The sequence below is a fragment of the Saccoglossus kowalevskii genome, chromosome 17 (assembly GCF_978046115.1).
Source record: "Saccoglossus kowalevskii chromosome 17, keSacKowa6.1, whole genome shotgun sequence".
Lineage (NCBI taxonomy): Eukaryota > Metazoa > Hemichordata > Enteropneusta > Harrimaniidae > Saccoglossus > Saccoglossus kowalevskii.
The window spans coordinates 13590883-13612580 of record NC_140657.1 but is presented as its reverse complement, the minus strand read 5'-3'; the positions used below and the strand labels follow the sequence as shown (position 1 = coordinate 13612580).

Here is a 21698-nt window from a genome sequence, read left to right as displayed (position 1 = left end):
GTCAGAAATAATACAGAGCGAAATAATTGATAAAATTAAATATCAGATCATATTGCTTCAATGATCACTCAAGTGAACAATGTCCAGAATTGACATTTGTAGGTTTAATTGTTTTTTATTAACAAACTGAGTGACATTATTATTTAAATATTAGAATAGACCATCAAAGATTATAGAATAAATTATTAAAAATATTTTTCGCATAATTTATATGGAAAATAATGTATTTATATATAATGAGTTCATAAAGTGCAACTAACTTAAAGTGTTATATTTTCAGGTCTATATATATGATGGAGATAATATAAATCAAAGAAAGCTTAGAAAGAACTCCCGTGTGCTGAGAGTTTTGGAGACACATTAAAAATTAATTCAAAATTACTTATACTTGAGATATTGATGGAATAGCTGAAAACTAATTATGCAAATAAGGTAACTAATATGAACAGTTTCAGGTGTAAAACTAATAAGGTCTGCACAATGTACCAAGTTTCATTGGAATGTGATTAGAACCAAACAAATATTAATTATTATGCTAATTAGAGAATTAATATGAACAGATTTTAACCCAAAATTAATCAGGCTGTCTATTGTCCTAGAGCATTTATGTACCAAGTTTTATTCATATGTGATGATCAATACTTGAGATATTAGTATTAATTAATTATGTTAATTAGGTGATTAAGAAGCATAAATATTTACCAAAAACTAATATGGTGCATTGTCTTAGGTTCATTGAAATGTGATGGGTACTATTTAAAAGTTTCATTGAAATCCAATGAGTGGTTTTTAGACATCAGTGCAACAGCCATAGAACAGCAAAAAATTAACTAATTATGCAAATTAGGTAATTAATAGGCACAATTTTTTATCTCAAAATTAATCAGGTCTCTGCATAGTCCTAGAACAGCTATGTCGCAAGTCTCATTGAAATGTGATGATTAGTACTTGAGATATCAGGTGAAAAGCTGAAAATTAACTAATTATGCTAATAAGGTGATTAATATGCACAAATATTTACCAAAAAACTAATTAGGTCTCTGCACAGTCCTCAAGTAACTATGTACCAAGTTTCATTGAAACGTGATCAGTACTATGCGAAATATCAAAAGCTGAAAGTTAATTAATTATGCAAATTAGGTAATTAATATGTACTGATATTACCCTAAAAACCATCAGGTCTGTGCAGTGTCATAGGACACCTATGTACCAAGTTTTATTGAAATGTTATGATTAGTACTTGAGATATCAGTGGAAAAGCTGAAAATTGATTAATCATTATGTAAATTAGGTAATTAATAATATTAACAGATTTTTACCCAAAACTAATCAAATCTGTGCATTAGTTCAGAGCATCCATGTGCCAAGTTTCATTGAAATCCAATGAGTGGTTCTTCAAAAATCAGTGGAAAAGTCATAGAACAGCTTAAAATCAGTTAATTATCATGCAAATTAGGTAATTAATATTCATAGATTTTTACCCAAAACTAATCAAATCTGCGCACTAGTTCAGAGCATCCATGTGTCAAATTTCATCAAAATCCAATGAGTGGTTCTTCAGATATCAGTGGAACAGTCTTGAAACAGCTAAAATTCAGCTAATTATCATGCAAATTAGGTAATTAATATTCATAGATTTTTACCAAAACCTCTGCGCATTATCCCAGAGCATCTATGTACAAAGTTTCATCAAAATTTGATTAGTGGTTCTTGAGATAACGGTGGAACAAAAAAAGTGACATACATAAATACATACAGACATACAGACAGGGTAACTGCAAAGACTCCCTTTTGTGCTTCGCACACGGGAGTCAAAAACGTAACTTTGACAGAAACAAATTTAAGTTCAATGCCCCATTAATATATCGTTGTTACAAATGACAAGAAATTTTATATTTACTTAAATTTTCTAGTGTCATTCTTCTTTCAGGTGTAGTTTTGATTTATAGCTGATGCCTTATAAGCCTAAATTCAATAGTTCATCTAATTTTAATGAAATGTTGCAAATGTTTTTTGGTGAACTGAGATATCTCAATATGGTCACGGAAAGATCATGTGTAACAAACAACACTTACCAAAATATCCTACAACAAACATCCCAGCGATAAATAGAATAAAAAGTATACAACATATGACATCAGTGCAACCCCTGCAAATAGAAACATGGAAATAAGAATCTTATTCCGATAAACCGCCAAAAGATGGTTCAAGTTCCTAGAAGGAAGGTCTGATAATTGCGATACATGTATTTCCCTAATTGTTGTGAAAAATACACTTAAAGGGCGGCAGTCGTCGTGCCGCGTCCTGTTCGATATGGGACTCATAGCGACGTATACAACGCGTGTAAAATACATTGTTTATTTACATGAAATTCAAACATGTGCTGCGCAATAACCACAGCGCTTTAAAGATATGCATGCTATTCTTACAAATGTTTTAAAATAGTTAAAAACAAGCAGCCTGTTGGCTGAGATAGCTCCGCTGTTAGCAATGCACATTTCAATTAAAGAACTTAAGATATCATTAGAAAATGAACAATATGTATAGTATCAAAGCAAAGGACCTTGCTGTTTTCAACAAGAATTCAAAAATATCACTTTTCACCAAAAATGACAAACATAATCATCAAAATTAAGTAATTGAAGATATCACCACGAAATTAACAAGGTCCACATGTAACACCTATATATGTAATATAAAAGCAATCAGATTTGCGGTTTTTAACAAGAAGTCGAAAATCTCACTTTTTACCAAAAATGACAAAAATATTCACCAAAATTAAAGATATCATTACAAAATGAACAAATCTGAGAGAGGTCCACATGTAGTACCTATGTATGTAATATAAAAGCAATTGGACTTGCAGTTTTCAACAAGAAGTTGAAAATATCACTTTTTACCAAAAATGACAAAAATATTCACCAAAATTAAAGAATTGAAGATATCATTACAAAATGAACAAATCTGAGAGAGGTCCACATGTAGTACCTATATATGTAATATCAAAGCAATTGAACTTGCGGTTTTTAACAAGAAGTCGAAAATATCACTTTTTACTAAAAATGACAAAAATATTCACCCAAATAGGAGAATTGAAGATATCATTACAAAATGAACAAATCTGAGAGAGGTCCACATGTAGTACCTATATATGTAATATCAAAGCAATTGCACTTGCGGTTTTTAACAAGAAGTCGAAAATATCACTTTTTACCAAAAATGACAAAAATATTCACCAAAATTAGAGAATTGAAGATATCAACATGAAATGAACAAATCTAAGAGAGGTCTACCCAAGGTACATATACACCAAGTATCAAAGCATTCAGGCTTGTAGTTTTCAAGAAGAAGTCGAAAAAGTAAAACATTGACACAAACGACGACGGACAATCACTCATATGAATAAGCTCCGCTCGACAAAGTCGACAGCGGAGCTAAAAAGTAAAACATTGACACGGACGACGACGGACAATCACTCATATGATAAGCTCCGCTCGACAAAGTCGACAGCGGAGCTAATAAAAGCAATCAGACTTGCGGTTTTTAACAAGAAGTCGAAAATCTCACTTTTTACCAAAAATGACAAAAATATTCACCAAAATTAGAGAATTACAGATATCATTACAAAATGAACAAGTCTGAGAGAGGTCCACATGTAGTACCTATGTATGTAATATAAAAGCAATTGGACTTGCGGTTTTTAACAAGAAGTCGAAAATATCACTTTTTACTAAAAATGACAAAAATATTCACCAAAATTAGAGAATTGAAGATATCATCATGAAATGAACAAACCTAAGAGAGGTCTACCCAAGGTACATATACACCAAGTATCAAAGCATTCAGGCTTGTAGTTTTCAAGAAGAAGTCGAAAAAGTAAAACATTGACATGAACGATGACGGACAATCACTCATATGATAAGCTCCGCTCGACAAAGTCGACAGCGGAGGTAAAATAGCTAAGTGAACTGATAAATTGCATTCTTCAGAACCTACCTGTTAGCGATCGGGCCGTGAAACGATGGATCGTATTTATGTGGATCACCTGTAAATAAAAAAGTTGTATTTAATAATAATTTTCAACTTTACTTTAAAAGTAATCAAAAAAACATTTCAAGTACACCAATACATTATTAATAAACTTTTTGAACAAATAATAACCACTCCAAAAACCATGAGAATAAATCCACCAAAATAAATCCCCAAAAATGACCATCCCAGAAATACCATAATGGGAATGAAAAAAATGATAAAACAATTAAAATGTATACCAAATATTTATATATTATCTGTAATATGTCAACCCCCAACACAATTAACAATATATGAATCAGAAGACAGTTCTTAAATGTCTTTATATCAGGTAATGAAGATGACTCGTTGCAACATTTTTTTTCGTTTCTTAAACATGCAAGCACCTTTAATAATCCTTTAAATGGGGTGCAGACACGATCAGTTTTAGGGACAACATCAAAAGTTCAATGTAGGATAAAAAACTTAATTCCTTTAGTTTTTTTCCAAACCCCCCTACCCCCACTGAAACTTTAATTGATAAATATTGATCATGGCGTCAGACTAAATTCACCATTAAATACAAATTGATAATCAGACAGTAGTATGGCATAGCAGTTGTTTGTCGGGTGGGTGTAAACAGACTTTACACTCGGACCAAACCATTTTCTCGTCTTGGATGTTTTTTTTCATTTTCTGTTATTTTTGTCCATGATGGGATAGAGAAAAAAACAAATTACATATACTCCAAGATTTTTTTTGACTTCATGAAAAAATAAAATCGTTTTTGTAGGATAGAAACTTTTTGGGGTCAAAACCCCCCACCCCCAAACGAAAGCAAATAAGTTTTTTATCCAACATCGATCTTTTGACGTCGTCCCTTAAGCAAACTGTATCTGTGTTCCACACCAGATAACATGTTGTAAATTATTATTATTATCTTATGCACATATTTTTGTTTTTTTCAGGCGAAATAAATTTATATAATTATATAATGATGCTATAATTTTATTCTGTGAAACTTTGTTGCAACATCATGCATATGTTAATCTAATTTTCTAGAATTTTTTGTTCATTTTGGACCAAACGGACATAAATTTCTTTTGATTACAGGTCTTGATCAAGATTATGGAAAAATGATGTGGGTTTAATTTGCGAAAGATGACATGGGTTAAAAAGTGGTGATCATCATGGTATCAAATATTAAAACAAATTTGATTTGTTGTTGTTGAAGAATAGGATCCATATAGGATGCTCGCAGTCGCGATGACAAATCTCCCTTTCCAATGAATACACATATGTCACATGAATATAAATGTATGGTTTCGGAGTGTTTGATGATTTAGATTTTGGCATTTCGACCAAATAGTATTGTGCAGTATCTGTTGAGTTGTGGCATTCAACATTCATTTTGTTTATATAGTTACTAATATGGGTCAATTCGGTAAATCAAAGTAGAAATTTTATGTTACTCTCTGAGAGTATTCAAAGTGATCTTGGGTTCTTGAATTCGTTATATGGCCTAATTTATAGTCAGAATTTGTGTGAATTGCAGGAAGTATATAATAAACATTTTAATGCATTTCCGGTTATTTGAATGTTAGTAATTGTTTTGGCTGTCCTTGCATAAACCTTTTAAATATTGTCTCAATGCAAAGGGATTCATAATTCAAAGATGCACAGAATAGCAGAATTGATATTGACAAATCCTCATTTTTTTTCCCTTGCAATCAATGACAGATATTTAAGATGATTTTAATGCTTTTCAAACAAAAGCATGTATTTGCAAAATACAAACATGTACATGAACTTTGACCTTCTATGTATTAGCCAATGAGAAAATGTCATACATGTACTGGAGATGCTAATTAGGTATTCAGAGCACAACTGTAATAAATGAAACCCTGGGAGAAGTGATTTATGTAATTGTAACCTAAAAGACAGGAACAGTTATTTTAACTGATATCTTTGCTATCACAGTAACGCCAAGCAAGAACGTTATTCCTATTCTTGAAATTATTCAAAATAAACATTAGTGAAAAATAACATATTAAATACTGGCTGAATTGATGAAAAATACTGCACAGTGTGCCGACATTAAGAAATATATACTGTGGAATACTTCATTTTCGCTGGAATTAATTTTCGCTGAAAAGGCTTTTTGGGCGTTTTGTATGGAATTTATTTTCACTGATTTTTGATGAGTTTAATGTGAAATGGATTTTATTTTCACAGAATCATCCCTTCAGCGACAATAAATTCCAAGCGAAAATAAAGTATTCTACAGTATTTTAAGTGAGTAAAATATTGAGAGGAGTGCATGTAAGTATGTCAGTTTTCATGGATGGATAAATCGAATAGCAGATTATTATACCATAAATGGAAATACATACATGATAGGAATCTCTTTTAAGATTCAGTTAAATAAATGCTGGTAGGGTTTGGAAGGCAGTGAAACTATAACATGCAGTGCCATTGAGCTCGTACAAGGAATATTACTATATGCTGACAAGAGTTGAAAAACTTAAGAATGCGATCCTTAAAACACATCATCGCTACGACGACAACAACAATGTCCATAAATTCGCAGGTTGAGTTTGAACTTTGACAGCTAAAAGCTTAAACCATTCACCACCAGTTCCCTCTTTTCATCACAAATTCACAAAATAGTCCTGCTTATAGTCTGCGCTGTGCTTCAGAAGAGTGGGACAAAAGCTGCAAAATTTTTGGAGTAAAAACTAAAAATGTTATCAAATTTTGTCTGTTGGCTCCAAAATTAGGGTTTATATTCAGAAATATTGTAGAAATTAAGAAAAAAGTGCTGACAAATTTTGGTGAGAAAGTCTGGTGGTAAAGAGGTTGAAGCACAGGAAAATTTGTTATTCAGAGCGAGACTTGGCAATTCTCATTACGACTGCACACCCTTTAATTTATCCACTCTTGTCAGAACAGGGGATTGCATGCATTATAAAGTTACAAAGAGTTTTATTCTTGTTACTGCATTAATTAATTACCATACATATGAGTTTCATCTAAGTGCAGAGAGCCTAAGGTTAATAAAATAAAATAATAAAAATAATACAACATTTACATTAACATGAAATATTTATTAAATATTTCCTCCAGTGCATACATACTGATTGTACATTGTAATCTCTACAGGATATATTTTGCGGTACACCACGCTAAATTGTCTAAGACTTCAGCGTCATTTTAGAACAAATGCTAATGTTTTGCTAGGGAGTCTAAATATCCAGAATACATGCACGTAAGAACAAACGAGGGAGGGGGGCTAGTATTGGGATGAGATGAAACGTCCATAAGCTTCTGAGAGAAAAATACAATGCAACGTATTACATAAAAATAATTAATGGAACTAATTCTTGATGTCCCAGTAGACATTATGGGTTGCGTTTTTTACCCTGTATTCCATCAGCTGTATTCTTAAATGGAGGAAATATATTAGGATTACTGAAAAAAATGTGAGATATGATCGAAATAGATGATAATATGAAATAATAAATTTATTTATAAATAAGTCACACATAATATAGAAATAAAAAAAAAAAATGTTGTTATTGTCGGATAAGAATAATAAACATACTGTATAATGTAACTATTTATAGAACAAAAGTAGTCAGATAAGCTGCGTCAATAATTCAAATACCCTATAACATTTCAAGTTTGTGGATTTTTGCTCTTTAAAACAATTTAAAATAATAAATCATTAAAATCTCCCAAAGTGAAATATGCGTCCGGACATATATTGTACACAAAATTGAGTATAGATAGACATAAAATCTCATCACTAGACTTGCAGCAAAGATGCAAATATTTTCTGATAATTTAAAAAGACTACAAATTTATTACTTTTAGTTTTAAAATTAATCACTACAAAAATTACATGAAATATAAAAAATATGATGCTTCATGTGAAAAAAAAAATATGATGATTGCCATAGAAACCACAATGCACATCTGGCACGGTGAGAGACAGATTAGAACGCACTAAATTGGTAAAGTCCTAAATACAGTAAAAAAACTGTCAATATCAGTTGTGAAATAAATTTAAAACTGGTTACGACTGAATGACTTTGTTCCAAAATGATTGAAGACATAATTAGAGATATTAATTCAAGACACTTCTTGCCTAGTCTCAGCCATTCATTATACTAAGTATATCAAGTCTGAGAATGAATAAAAATTTACTAGGATGATACTCCCAGAAAAAGAGGAGGGAGGAGAGAGGATTTATGCTTCCTATTGTTATTAGTAAATTTTGTATTAAATTAAGAATATATTTTTAAGACTTACATGTATTTATAAATAATTAAGAATGAAAAATATACAAAAATATTTAAAAGAATATATCTAATATGTAGCGCAAAATTGTCTTTATTGTAAACTTTATCATTGTGGGCACATACATGTATGCGTCACTAATAGAACAAATATGGTATTACCTGTATGCATAATTTATTTTTCAATTATATATTTTTTACATTTTCAACATTCCATAGATAATTGTTGACCATGGTAGAATATAATGATACTGTAAAAGGGTTAATTATTCACTAGGTTTTAATTTTGCTTATTTCGCTGACTGGAAAATGCTCTAAATTAAAACCCAGTGAATATATGTTAAATTTAGCATAGAACACATTATCTAAATGATAAAACCGTGAATTTAAAACCCACTGAACATGCCGGAAATGGTAAATCAGCAAAATTTAAACCCAGCAAAAAATTAGTCATTTTACAGTATATCGTACTAAGTCTATTAGTAGGGCAGGTGTTTTTAATGTATAGATGTCTTATAATGGTCTAAATATGGTCATACATGCATTTTATTTTTTTTCAAAATACAATGTTTGGATTAGGTGTGCTTCGATTGGAGATGTGTTTCAGTGCATGTTAAGCTTAGGTTACCATTAGTTACAGAAAGCAGAAAACAGAGACATCTATACATTTATATAAATCCTATACTGTAGAATACTTTATTTTCGCTTGGAATTTATTTTCGCTATTTTCGCAGAAGGGATGATTCCGTGAAAATAAAATCCAGCGAATATACTTTTTTTCCTATATTTCACATTAAACTCATCAAAAATCAGTGAAAATAAATTCTAAGCAAAACGCCCAAAAAGCCTTTTCAGCGAAAATTAATTCCAGCGAAAATAAAGTATTCCACAGTATTAGAAATAGTTATTTGTTCACATACTACTGTATACTGTATTAGTGCAAATGTATGTTAGTATATAAATCCACAATATTTCATGATGTCAGCATACGCTAGCGACTAGTGATTGTCACTGCAGTTTTGTATCTAACCACGCTATGTGGATTTCTGAATCTAAAAAAGCGTTAAAAGTGGAACTGTTGTTGAAATAACACAAATACGAATATATCATACACCTACATGTAGTATGTTAATTTTGTTGACGTACTGGCGTTTAATTTCACTTAATTGCATGAATGAAGTACATGTGGTGATTTTGCTCATTTTGGATATTTGTTGATTCACTGACATCTTTTAAAAATTTCAACCGATTAATCATTTCCCCCATATATACCCCTGAAACATTGAGAGAACCTGCTGGTACTGTAGAACGTAAAACAAAAATAAATTTGGAAATATATGACGTCAAACTATGCGATACTGTGCTGTATTTTCGCTGGAATTAATTTTCGCTGAAATGACCTTTTGACTTTTTTGTGTGAAGTTTATTTTCACTTTTCAAAGACTTCAATTTAAAGTACAAGAAATGTCACTAGTAATTGAGTACGTTGTAGCAATTTATTTTCACTATTTTACCTGTAGAGATGATTCAGTGAAAATAAAATCGAGCGAGTATATCTTTTTTCTTATGTTTTACATTCAACTCATCAAAAATCAGTGAAATTAAATCCCATACAAAACACTCAAAAAGTCTTTTCAGCGAAAATTAATTCCAGCTATTAAAAACAAAGTATTTCACTGTAGCAAAAATAAATTCCAAGTGAAAATATTTTACAGTATTCGTGTAATATATGCAAGTACATGTATGGTAGGTGATACAGTTTCAAATCACATGACATAATATGAGGTTAAAACTAGGATATCGAAAAGTATGCATGAAGACAGTACAGCTGGAGTATCGACCGACACGCAGCGGTGGTCGATGCGACAGTGTACTGCCTGAGCATATTTGGAATTCATATTTCCTAATACGATAGGAGGAAAATACCCCTTAAAATACCGCAAAATTATGGCACGCTGTAACTAATGGCGTTACGATGACAGATGTATAATAATATTAATTATTGTCATTAATACCCTGATGTACAATTTTATTTACTGCTCCATTATTTAATTGAAAATTCTTCATCAGTGTCTCAGAGTTTCTGTATATATTCTGCTGACACACGTATTGCTGCTGGAATTGAGAAGTCGTGCCTGGGTATTGTCACGTGACCTTTATTAATAATTCTGTAATAAATCTAGTATGCTAGTTATACTTTATTTGAAATTTAATTATATATACGCATTGTGTAAATATATAAATGTCTTTCTTTCAGAACAAAAATATGGGTCCCATATGACATTGTAAAATACACAAAATTGGGGTTCTATTGTTGCCTACTATGCTTTGTACATTAATTACAATAAACATTATTGTTTCCCTGGAAAATTCGAAAATTCAAAACCAATACTGATCCTGATACGTTCACAATAGATATCGTTAACAAATAATGTTTCTACAGTATTGTTTTTGACAAGAGAACAGTTACTGGTATACACATATTTGCTCGATTAAAAGAGGATTTGATAAAATGATGAAAAAAAAATTTAATAATTTTTTAGTAGTATTATAAAAAAAATACATGTGTTTATTAGCAGTAATGGATGTCAGAGGGTGAGATATCGGTAAACAGATTGTGCCCGGAAACAACACGGCTTAACATGGGGGATGATTTTAATTATTATGAAGGGTCAGTTATATTTAATATTACAATACCATATTTGCTCTATTAGAAGTGCATGAACTTATGAAAATGATAGACAAATCTATGACAAAAATAAAACATTTTTTTATTTTTAAGTGTGCTTCTACTTAGAGCAAATATGGCATGAATGTAACATTACTCGAATTAATACATACCTATTTTTTATTTATTAAAATAAATGAACAAGGCAGACTTTTAAGAGAGTACAAATATTTTCCTACAGTGAAAATGTGAACAAATTATTTAGCTGATTTGCATATTAGCTAAGTGCCTTTAATGTGTCTTTTTCGTTTGTATCTTGGTAAAGTAGGTAAATATATAATTAAGAAATTTATTAATCCATACTCATTTATACTGGCATACATACAGGTACATCACTATTAGGATATCAATCTATTGATTGGCATAGTGTCACTCATTAATGCTTTTGATCTGTTGTAATTAAGATTTCTAAGAAATTGTTGAATTTGTGAATGCAATGAGTCAACGAAGTTCCACCCTCTGGTATGGACAAGTTTGCTATTGTTGTTATTTCGTATGTATATGAGGTTATTACGAGGATACCTCAAAGTATGCATGAAGACAGTACAGCTGGAGTATTGACCGTCGCGCAGCGGAGGTCAATACAAAAGCATCCTGTCTGAGTGCATACTTTGAGGTATCCTCATAATATTCTTATTAATATACATCTTTTCCTTCCAAGGATACATCATTGGAATGCCGAAATCCACAAAATTTAGAACAGAATCAGCGAACTTCTTTGTGTGGAGTCCACAGTCCGTGGTGGCAGCCATGTTTGTTTTTATTATTAGAGGACGCTTATGCGCATAATCATTCCATATTTGAAATTCGCATTTCCTTTTATGTATGATAGTAAGAAAATATCCCATGAATTCCACAAAATTACGACACGCTGTAACTTACGTTACGGTGACAGATGTATAATAATACAAGGTATACTGAGGTCCAAAGTTCAAGCAGGTTGTCAAGTAACTATGACGCCAACAGACATATTTTTCACACATTAATTGCAAACCAGGGGAGTAAACATTTGTTTTGGGTATTATTCATTACTATGTCAACAAGCCAAATGTTGAACCATAAATACAAAATTTCAATGAAGGTTTTTTTTTTGTCAGAAAGTTGCATTTACTCTTCGAGTGTTTACTTTTAATAGTTCATAATCGCAAATAAATATAGGTGTACAAATAAGCATATGTGAAACATTGTAAAGTTTATAAAGTTTGGCGCATTGCATCATGGGAAAAGGTATTTTCATCAAACGAACTCAGCATGCAACAAATTTGAAAATGTAATTCACACATGCCGTACTTCATTGGCTACAAACATAATACATGGCAGACGTAAATACAATTGATACGATCGATAATAAACATAGCTTTACGGTGTTAAGTTTTTAAACAGCACTCTGCCATGTGACATTATAGGTATTCATATCCTCAAAATTTTGATATTATAAATAATCCATCAAATTTTGACAACAAAAAATTTTGAAATTTATGAATAATTTTGTCAACAAAATAAATGACCGTGAAAAAAGTACTAATGGTTGAACGAAGTTATAAAATAATGATGAAAAACATATTTTTCTTTGTCAATTTAAAGATGGAATATAGAGTGAAAATTTTATAAGATTAGAAATCCTTTGAAATTTTTGGAATCTGAAAAACAAGAAACTTTGGCTTCTTGTTTATGATTCTTGAACTGTAGCAGAATAATTATTCTGGCTTTTATTCATTTACTTTATTACTTTCAAAAATAATATTGTTGTCATGGAAACTATAACCCTTTTTTAATATACCACTTTTTAGATGATGAATTACTAATTCAAATTTTTATTACAAGTTTATCACCCGCATTCAAAGAAATAATGTAATTTAAGTTGTATGAAATCGTCATAATTTTATAATTAATTAATATAATTTTCAAATCACAGATAGCTTAAAAATGTTTTTATTCTGTATTTGCTTAATTATTACTGTACCATATACAGTTACATAAATAAGAGAGGTGTGTCTATAATTCAGTATACAATAATAAATGAATGAATAAATAAATAAATGAATGAATGAATGCATGAATGAATGAATGAATGAATGAATGAATGAATGAATGAATGAATGAATGAATGAATGTTGGTTTAAGTGCAGTTCTATTTGAGTGGCATTTCTAATATAGCAAGTACAATATTGTGTAGATTGAATTCTACACATACTTTTCTACAGATATACAAGTTAGTTTGTGTACAGTACAACACATACATTGTCTGATTCAAATCCATATATCCTGCTGCCAAAACTGAATTCTGACTCAGAGGAAGTATCACTTTCATTCCAATGAGCAAGAAATTCAATCTAACAAAGTCATTATAAATACTAGGACCAAAAAAAAAAAACAATATTAAGGTAGGAGCCTTCTCATAAATTAAAAAACTCAGAATTTTTTCATTTTGCAATAAATTGTACTCCAAGGCAATATAAGGATATTGACCTAAAAAAAGTTGGGGGTCACCAGCCTTTTTTCCCGAGAAATTAATGGTTGTATTTTAGTGGAAAGTCGCCATTTTGACACTATTATAACACTTTTACCACAGGTTTCTATGGCAGAGATATTTTGCAATATCTCAAAATCTAGCCTGGTGACATAGGCTGAAAAAATCATATATTGTTAATGATGGAGTACTTTTTGTTGTTCTGAATTATTTAAAAAATCTGGGTTTTAAAAAGTGTCAAAAAATGCAATTTTTCTTTAACATTGTGTTCTATGGAATTGTTCTAAAAATAGCAATTTTCGAGAAATATTAGGACATGTTTCTCAAAAAGCATAACTGTAACACACAAAATAATGCTATTTCATTGTACAATGGGACATTAGCTTCATGATTGTACATAATAAACTAATTAACAATGTCATGCGATTTATGACAAATTTTGTCAAAAATTATGACTCGGCTTCTACCTTAATGCATATTGGTAGATAAATTTTAATTATAATTGCAAACTAAGACGGATTATTCAAAATAATTTAAAAAAAACACACAAAATTTTGAACTACAAGGTTTGGAGTCCCGTGGTTGAATTAAGAAGGTTATGCAGTTTTACAGGCCAGATGATACAGAATGAATATATTATAAATTAATATTCAATCCATATATATAGCATGGCACACAAAAGCAAGGTCCAAGCTGAGTAAACGCAGAATGACAAATGGAGCCAATTATGCAGCTAGATTATTTTCAGGATGGATGTTTAGTATAAAAACATGGAAAGACTGTGGCGATTGGCAATATGAATTATCTATTTGTAATACATTTTTTTTCCAATGTTGAAATAATTTAGAAATTTTTACAGGCTAGTATTGCGCAGCAGATATTTACCAAATGCAGATTTCTAAACTGACTGATTCACTGGCACCAATATATGATGAAAATAAAGTAATCCACAATACAAAATTAAGTTACCCAGAGTACAAAATGTTTCAATATTTAAAGACCCATTATTAATGAACACCAAAAATAGCGCTCAGTTCTTTTCAAGTCCAGAAGTTGTAAACATTTTTCCTATCAAATTCCTGTAGAATAGATTTTCATCAGATTATATGTCACTTTATAGCCCTAAATGTGATATACTAGTATACGACTATATCTATAAATATGGATTATTATAATAAATTATGTGTGAAGATTCTGTCAAAATACACAAGCAGAAAAGTTTTCACCAATAAGCAAAAATTATTTTGCTATTGGGTAACATGAAATGCTGCTTTAAATACAAACGAGCAAATTAAACATAAATAATTAATTATTTATATATTTATCATTATGCATTTCTTGATATCAACAAAACTATGTTAAAAATATCCAGCAATTGTATCACAGTCCCCCTATAGCAGTAAGGTGAGTGTATCCAATGTCTTTCAAACCCTCAGATCAATTTTAATAGTGCTACCAGTTATCCAGTCATCATTAAAGATTTTAATAGTAAGTGTAAAGTAATAAATTATCATTCTTACTTCAAATAGTAGTATTCAAGCTACGCTTAGCACAGGCTTAGCGTTCATGCATATTTTTTTAGCATGGGCTATTAAGGTATTTGACCTCTTAAGCTACGTTCTCACACATCTAAAAAAACGTTTTTTTGTTGTGCAAATATTAGATAATCAGCTGAATTGTCTGCTCACGTTCTTACTTTAAACACTGGTGTTTTGCGCCCACAATGAACCATGCCACGGAAAGGTCAATAAACAAATGGAAAGGTCAATCGAAAACATGGAGTCCCCTCTGGTAAATGCACTTGCTTTGTTTCTGTTTCTAAGCTTGAGAAGAAGGCAATGACGATCGATTAATAAAGATTTCGAAGAGAAAGAAATCGCCAACTTGTCAGGTCGAACAAGATCGAGAAATGATCAGTTCATGTTCACGCTATTCGCGTGTATGAATAACGCAACAACAGACCCAGCAACCCGAGGGATTTGAACTTGACAATGGGGAAATAACTGGTGGGAAGAAATAGAATTCTCTCCAAACAGATATCAGTAATCTAGTTTCTTCGTCTGACCAGTTCGACATGCGATTTGTGACCTCTGATACCATCTTGTGTAATGTCAAGAAAATAATGTCAAAATAAGTTGGCGATAGAGGACTTTTGGCTGTCGTATTGTGTTCACACAGCACATACATTGTGCAAGAGCCGGTGTGACAACAGCGTTTAAGATCTGGTCCACCCTTTTTAGGGCGGTGTCAAAAACGCTAGCGACACAATGGCGTATTCTGTTCACACAAACATTTTAACAACGTTCTCAAATAAAAGGCGTTGTGACAACGGCTTATTTCGTCTAGTGAGAACACCACTTTAGTCTGAGCTAAGGAGCTGTGTGTGAATAATATTAAAGCACTAGTACATGATGTTTACAATAATGCAACAGTTTTTATTTTAAAACTATCGCCATACGTCAACCGGGCACAGGGTTGGGCATATTTGGTCTGAGGTACGATATACAGTTACAGCTTTGGTTTCAGGCAAAAAAAAAGAAAAGAAGTAAATGTAATGGAATGTAGTAAATTATCCAAGGAAATGTCCCCAGACATCTTCTTTTACTGCTCCACATATACATTTTCGATGTAATGATACCAATTTTGTTCACACTGTAATTAGAAAACTTAAATACCTCTTCTTTAAGAATATAACCATTCGACATGTCACCCCCATTTTCATTTATGTTGTTCACTAGGAGAAAACCAATGTCTGCCTGCACTGACAGGTTTGCCAGATAAATATTCTCTCCCAAGCTGATTTTTACTTGCATTTCTATGATTGGATACTGGTTTGCACTGATTCTGCATTAAATTACTAAGCATAGCTGCAGGTACTACTGGTATAAACAGATCAGTTTGAACACCAGTTTTTTATATAAAAAGAAACAATTTTGTACTATCCTCGGGGGCGGAGCTACGTCACAGACGTTCCACGTTGCTAAGACGCGCACCACTGTACCATGCATTTCTATATGGGCTCTGTGCGCGCTGCTGTGGAACGCCGGTCGAGCCGGTGAAAATTCAAGAAAACAACACAAACTCAACTTTGAAGTAATCCCGAACAACCAAATTTATATATGTTACACACGTAGGGCTAATCTTGTTACACTGTTCAGAGGAGTCTCAACAATCATCCCAAAGTACCGTTTTCTGCGAGTTTTGGGCCTTTGTTTTCACCGCCGCTGGTTGCCAGGCGGTGAAAATGCCCGGATGTCCGCCCCCGAGGATTGTAAATATTACTCAGTGTCTATTAGGAACAGTCATAATATTCTTACTTTACACTCACTGTAACCATTGGCGACTATACTGATTGATCATTTCAATTCACTGACGTGTTACTGATTGTAAATCTTAGATTCAGCTGCAAGAAACTCACAAGATAATCCTACTGCCTCCATCTGTTTTCTCTGCCTCGCTATTGAAATCTTTCACAAAATATTTTTCTGTAGCAGGGCAGACAAATCCGAGGCAGGTGGGGTACTCAAAAGTGCAAGTTATTTACCAAATACAGTTAAGTTTGACCTGTCATAGTGGGGTTAAAAACTTACTTGATTTTCAGCTTGGGGGTAGGAATTAAATTTGTATGTGTGATTTTTAAAATTTTTTTGAGCACAACACAGAGCATTTTGCCACAGAAACTATTATGTTTGAGAACATAAATATATCACAGCAGAGTAATATTATATAATAATTAAAAGTAAACATTAAAAGTATGGTATGCCACAGCACAAAACAGAAACCAGAATTGATTGGTTGAGGGGGAGGGGTGTAACCTATATGATTTTCAAGCCCCAGGTAGGACTTTAATTATTATGGGTTTTCCCACACACACCAGAGAATATCTATTGTTTGCTGTAGCAACCCGAAAAACTTTCAGAAAGTAAATTGAAAAGCAAGATTAATGCGTTTCTGATTCTAATTTCTTTCATACTGCCTCTACGAGAGCTAAAGCTTTGTAGTATTTTTGCATTAATGTTTATAAATACCAGAAAAAATATCATGAATTCATCAAGCTCAGAGTAAATATTTAAATAGATGCACGTCAATTAACAGAATTGGAACATGAGAAAATTTGCTTTTTAAAGAAATTGAGTATTAGAATAGTCTAAAGTGTAAATGCTTTCACTTTAATTTTTTTTGGTGATGGTTCAATTGGGTCCAACATAAATAGACCAGAATGAGTTCTTTCTTCTCCATCTCATTGTATAATGTACAATAGGGTGTAACGGTAACAATTGATGAAATGAATAGGGTGGTATCACTTTTGTAAACTTTCTGAAAAGAATTCATCTACCGTACTTCCTGAAACTGAAAGCAGCTAAATTTGGAATTTAGATACGAGTTATTATTTTTCTATGGTTGAAAAAGGAAATATTTTAATGATTGAGTAATCAGCCATTTTGTTTTTTGGTTTATATGCATTTGTATTGGAGATACACACACTTCCATGTTTAATATGTTAGTAATAAAAACAAAACACAAAAATTAAATTTTCAAACTGTAAACATTTAAAATAATAGATTTTTTCAAATGCCCGATTCAGCTGTGGTGTTGACTTGATCAGATTATAACTGTTTTAAAGGGGAAGATGGCAATCCCAGGGAGTACACCATGGCAGTACAGAGTGGAAGGGAACTACTGTGAGCTTGTTTACTTTTAATCTTTTTTATTTTTCTATTGTGATGTTACTAACCTGTTAAATTCAGTGTCAGATTACAGGTTTTGTAAGATACTAGTGTATACAGTATTAACTGAATAATGAAAGTGACAATTTTCATAGGTATTTATCACTTAATAGCTAACAAGGTCGTTGTGTCGTCACCGGAAGCGCTGTTCCAGCACAAACCTGTGTCATATGACGCCTTACCGTTATGTCGTCACCGGAAGCGCTGTCCCAGCACAAACCTGTGTCATATGACGCCTCACTAGCCGATTTTGGCTAAAATTCCGCTCCGCCGCCTCTTTACAACAGTATTTATACGCGGAACTTGATATTGCTTTTTACAATTTGGGTTGCCTTTGAACCACATATTTTAGTGAAATATTGTTTATAGAGTGAAATAATATTGTCATACATAATTCAAACTTTGAAACAACAAAAACTAACACATAATAACGATAATCAAATTTGTGTTTGAAGTTCGAAAGTAGTTGCATTATTTCCGGTTTCAACTAGTTCGAAAATAGAACGTCCTTGAGCGCAATAAAATCACGCGTAGAACTCAATCCGAACCAGACTCCAGCAGCGTAAACTTATTGCAAATTTGCACAATTTTGGGCCCAGTTTGTTCTTACAAGTTTTCTAAGTTTCATTTATCACTATTTAGTAAACAGGTCTCTGAAACGATTTAATATATCCGTAAAATACGTGTCAATCGACGATTGACTTTGAAACGTTCGAAATTTCGAACAAACTCCCGGCACACCTAGCGCGATATGCGTCAGATCGGTGTGGAAGACGCCGAACTGCAGTGTCAATGCCAACAAGGTGTTAATTAATAATCAGAGTTTGACACTTACATGACAGTTTCTATTATGACAACTATGAATTGGTATTGTAAATATGCATGGGTCAAAGGTTAAGGTTTCATCACCACAGTAGTGTGGTAATGTGACGATATGTTCTTTGAGGTGGCACTGGGTAATATCTAGAACAGAATCTTTATAGACATGTATGTCTACATGTTTACAAAATTCCACAATATCAAAAATCTTGAAAACGGATGCAGTTCTAGACATATCTGCCATTTCCTGCATAGCAGATTCATTTACGTATATAAATAACATTTGTTTTCTTCATTTTTTTTAAATAGATAAGTACTTATTACATTAGTAACTTATGTTTTCAAGAATAATACTGCATTGTAAACAATATTTTTTTTCAATCAAATGTTTGTGTTTTTTGTAAATATTTTTTTTTGGTATCCTGTCTATTTCTTTGTGCAAAGTTGTACGATATTGTTAAGTCCCACTCCCATAATTTACTTATTTAGTAACTTAGAAACTTGTTTTTTTCTAGAATTAGACTGCATTGTAAACAATATTTTTTTTTAATCAAATGGTTTTTTTTGGTAAATATTATTTTTGTATCCTGTCAATTTCTTTGTGCTAAGTTGTACAATATTGTTAAATACCCCTTACATAATTTACTGATCAAGTTCTAATAGCCTATCTTCAAACCTGGAAATTAAATACACATGTAATTAAAATAAAGTGGAATATAGTTATTAAAGCAAGAATATAGGCCAGAGACAGACTCAAACACTGAACAAAAGGATTGTAATTTACAAATTATTTCATTATTATTTACGCTAAAAGTTGATCAGAAATATTCTAAAACGTAAACAAATTATTAAATCATCAAATTCAATATATTAGTTGAATTAAATTGCATATTTTAAATAGTTGTTATTAATCCACTGCATCTGACACCTCAATAAGTAGGCCAAACTGAAGGTCAAATCTAGGTTACAGAGTTAGTACTGCGAATAAATCTTACTATGGCATATGCTCATTACTGCTAAACCTCAAGTAAAATATTATTTATCAATAATAATGCTAGTGAAGTTATACATTTACTGGATAATATTACAACAACTGTGTCATCCATACATTCCACGATAATTAATTGTCATTCAGAAAGATACCCATTTATTACATGCCCAGACTGACTACTGTAAATCATCTAGTTTCACTGTTAGATATTTACGCGATTTTGAGCTTACATGGCGACAAAACTTTCACAAAAATCACTTAAAAATTGTCACTGCTACAAATATTTGGGATTTTTACAATTAGTCTCTTGCAAAAATAAGCAGTTTATAGTATGAATGGAAACAAACATTCAGTTAAAGAATTTAGTCACATGACTGATGTGAATCAAGAAACATAAACATGAACTTGATTCATTTTGAATAAATCAGTCATGGTCACATTACATCCAATGGTGTTTGCTTATTCTTGCCATGTGCAGTCAATCTCAACATTATCATTGCTAGCACAAAACTCTGGATACTGTATGATTAATAAGGTTTATGGTTTATTAGATTGGATTAAGAAATTAGGATTTTCAAGCAAACAACAATACTGGATGTTTTATTAGTTTTGAACCAGATAATTTATGCTAAACAGTTGTAATACAAGCATGAAATATGTTTGCCTCCATCTGATCGACTGATAAATTGTTAACATATGGGCCATTATTATACAACTTATGTGACATTCGTGACATTATGGCTAACATTAAAATACATTTCATAGGGTGTGTCATTTTTGGCTGGGTTAAGGTCCAATATCAAATGATTCATTTTGTCTATTTTTAATATTGACTAAGCTTCACCGGTGGCAAAAACAATATGTATATATATTTTTAATACTATGAAAGTCCTTGATTTTCAAATCTCTATTGACAAATGGATTATTGTTAGCATACAACTAGTTTTAATAAACAGATAGCACAGCAGTATTTTAGAAACAAACATTGTTCAATTTCAGTGTTTGTGTTATTGACCTCAAAAATCACTACTGAGACATCTATAGAAAAAAACGACAACAATAATACATCGGTGTTTTGTGGCGTTGTGTGTCTTGGAAAATAAGAACACCAGAAATGCACCCTACGCTAAGACAAACGTCAGAACAATAAGTATGGACAATTAATATTGCTGCGCTTTTGAGCTTTTGAAAATCTAATAAAATTAACATAACAATACACGCATTATTAAATCGACCGCGTCGGCCAACACATCAACAAACATTTTACCCGGGACGCGTTGAAAGAGAACAAGCCTTCGAATTAAAAAAAAAAAAAACCTCGCTTAAAAACACAACACTGAGATACGGCCGTGAGAATGACGCACACTGTTTACAAATAAAACGTGACGTACATAATCGCGTTGATCAAATCCGAACGAATTGACTGTGTTGCCGGACATTACAGTATAGCTGACACTTACCGTATTTGGATTTGTTAGATTCCTCGGGAGGCGGCGAATCGACCACTTCGTTGCCGTCGTCATCTACCTTTGGCCTTTTCTTCGCCATGATGTATGTCAACAGGTTTCACTACAGATGTTAAAAAGACACTCACTTCTCAGCACGTCTCCACTGCACGATGTAAATTGTTTTTAGGCGTAGTCAGCTGCCT

General features: G+C 31.9%; 1 protein-coding gene across 1 annotated transcript in view; it reads right to left on the bottom strand.

The window, feature by feature from the left end:
• LOC100367696 (choline transporter-like protein 2) overlaps nucleotides 1-21698 on the bottom strand; it is a 36581-nt gene extending 14883 nt beyond the window's left edge. The window contains exons 1-3 of the mRNA XM_085492418.1: nucleotides 21508-21698; nucleotides 3997-4045; nucleotides 2076-2149 (exon numbers count right to left, since the gene is read on the bottom strand). Coding sequence (XP_085348544.1) covers nucleotides 2076-2149; nucleotides 3997-4045; nucleotides 21508-21595 — 211 coding nt within the window. The 5' untranslated portion in view covers nucleotides 21596-21698. The remainder of the gene's footprint in view (nucleotides 1-2075; nucleotides 2150-3996; nucleotides 4046-21507) is intronic.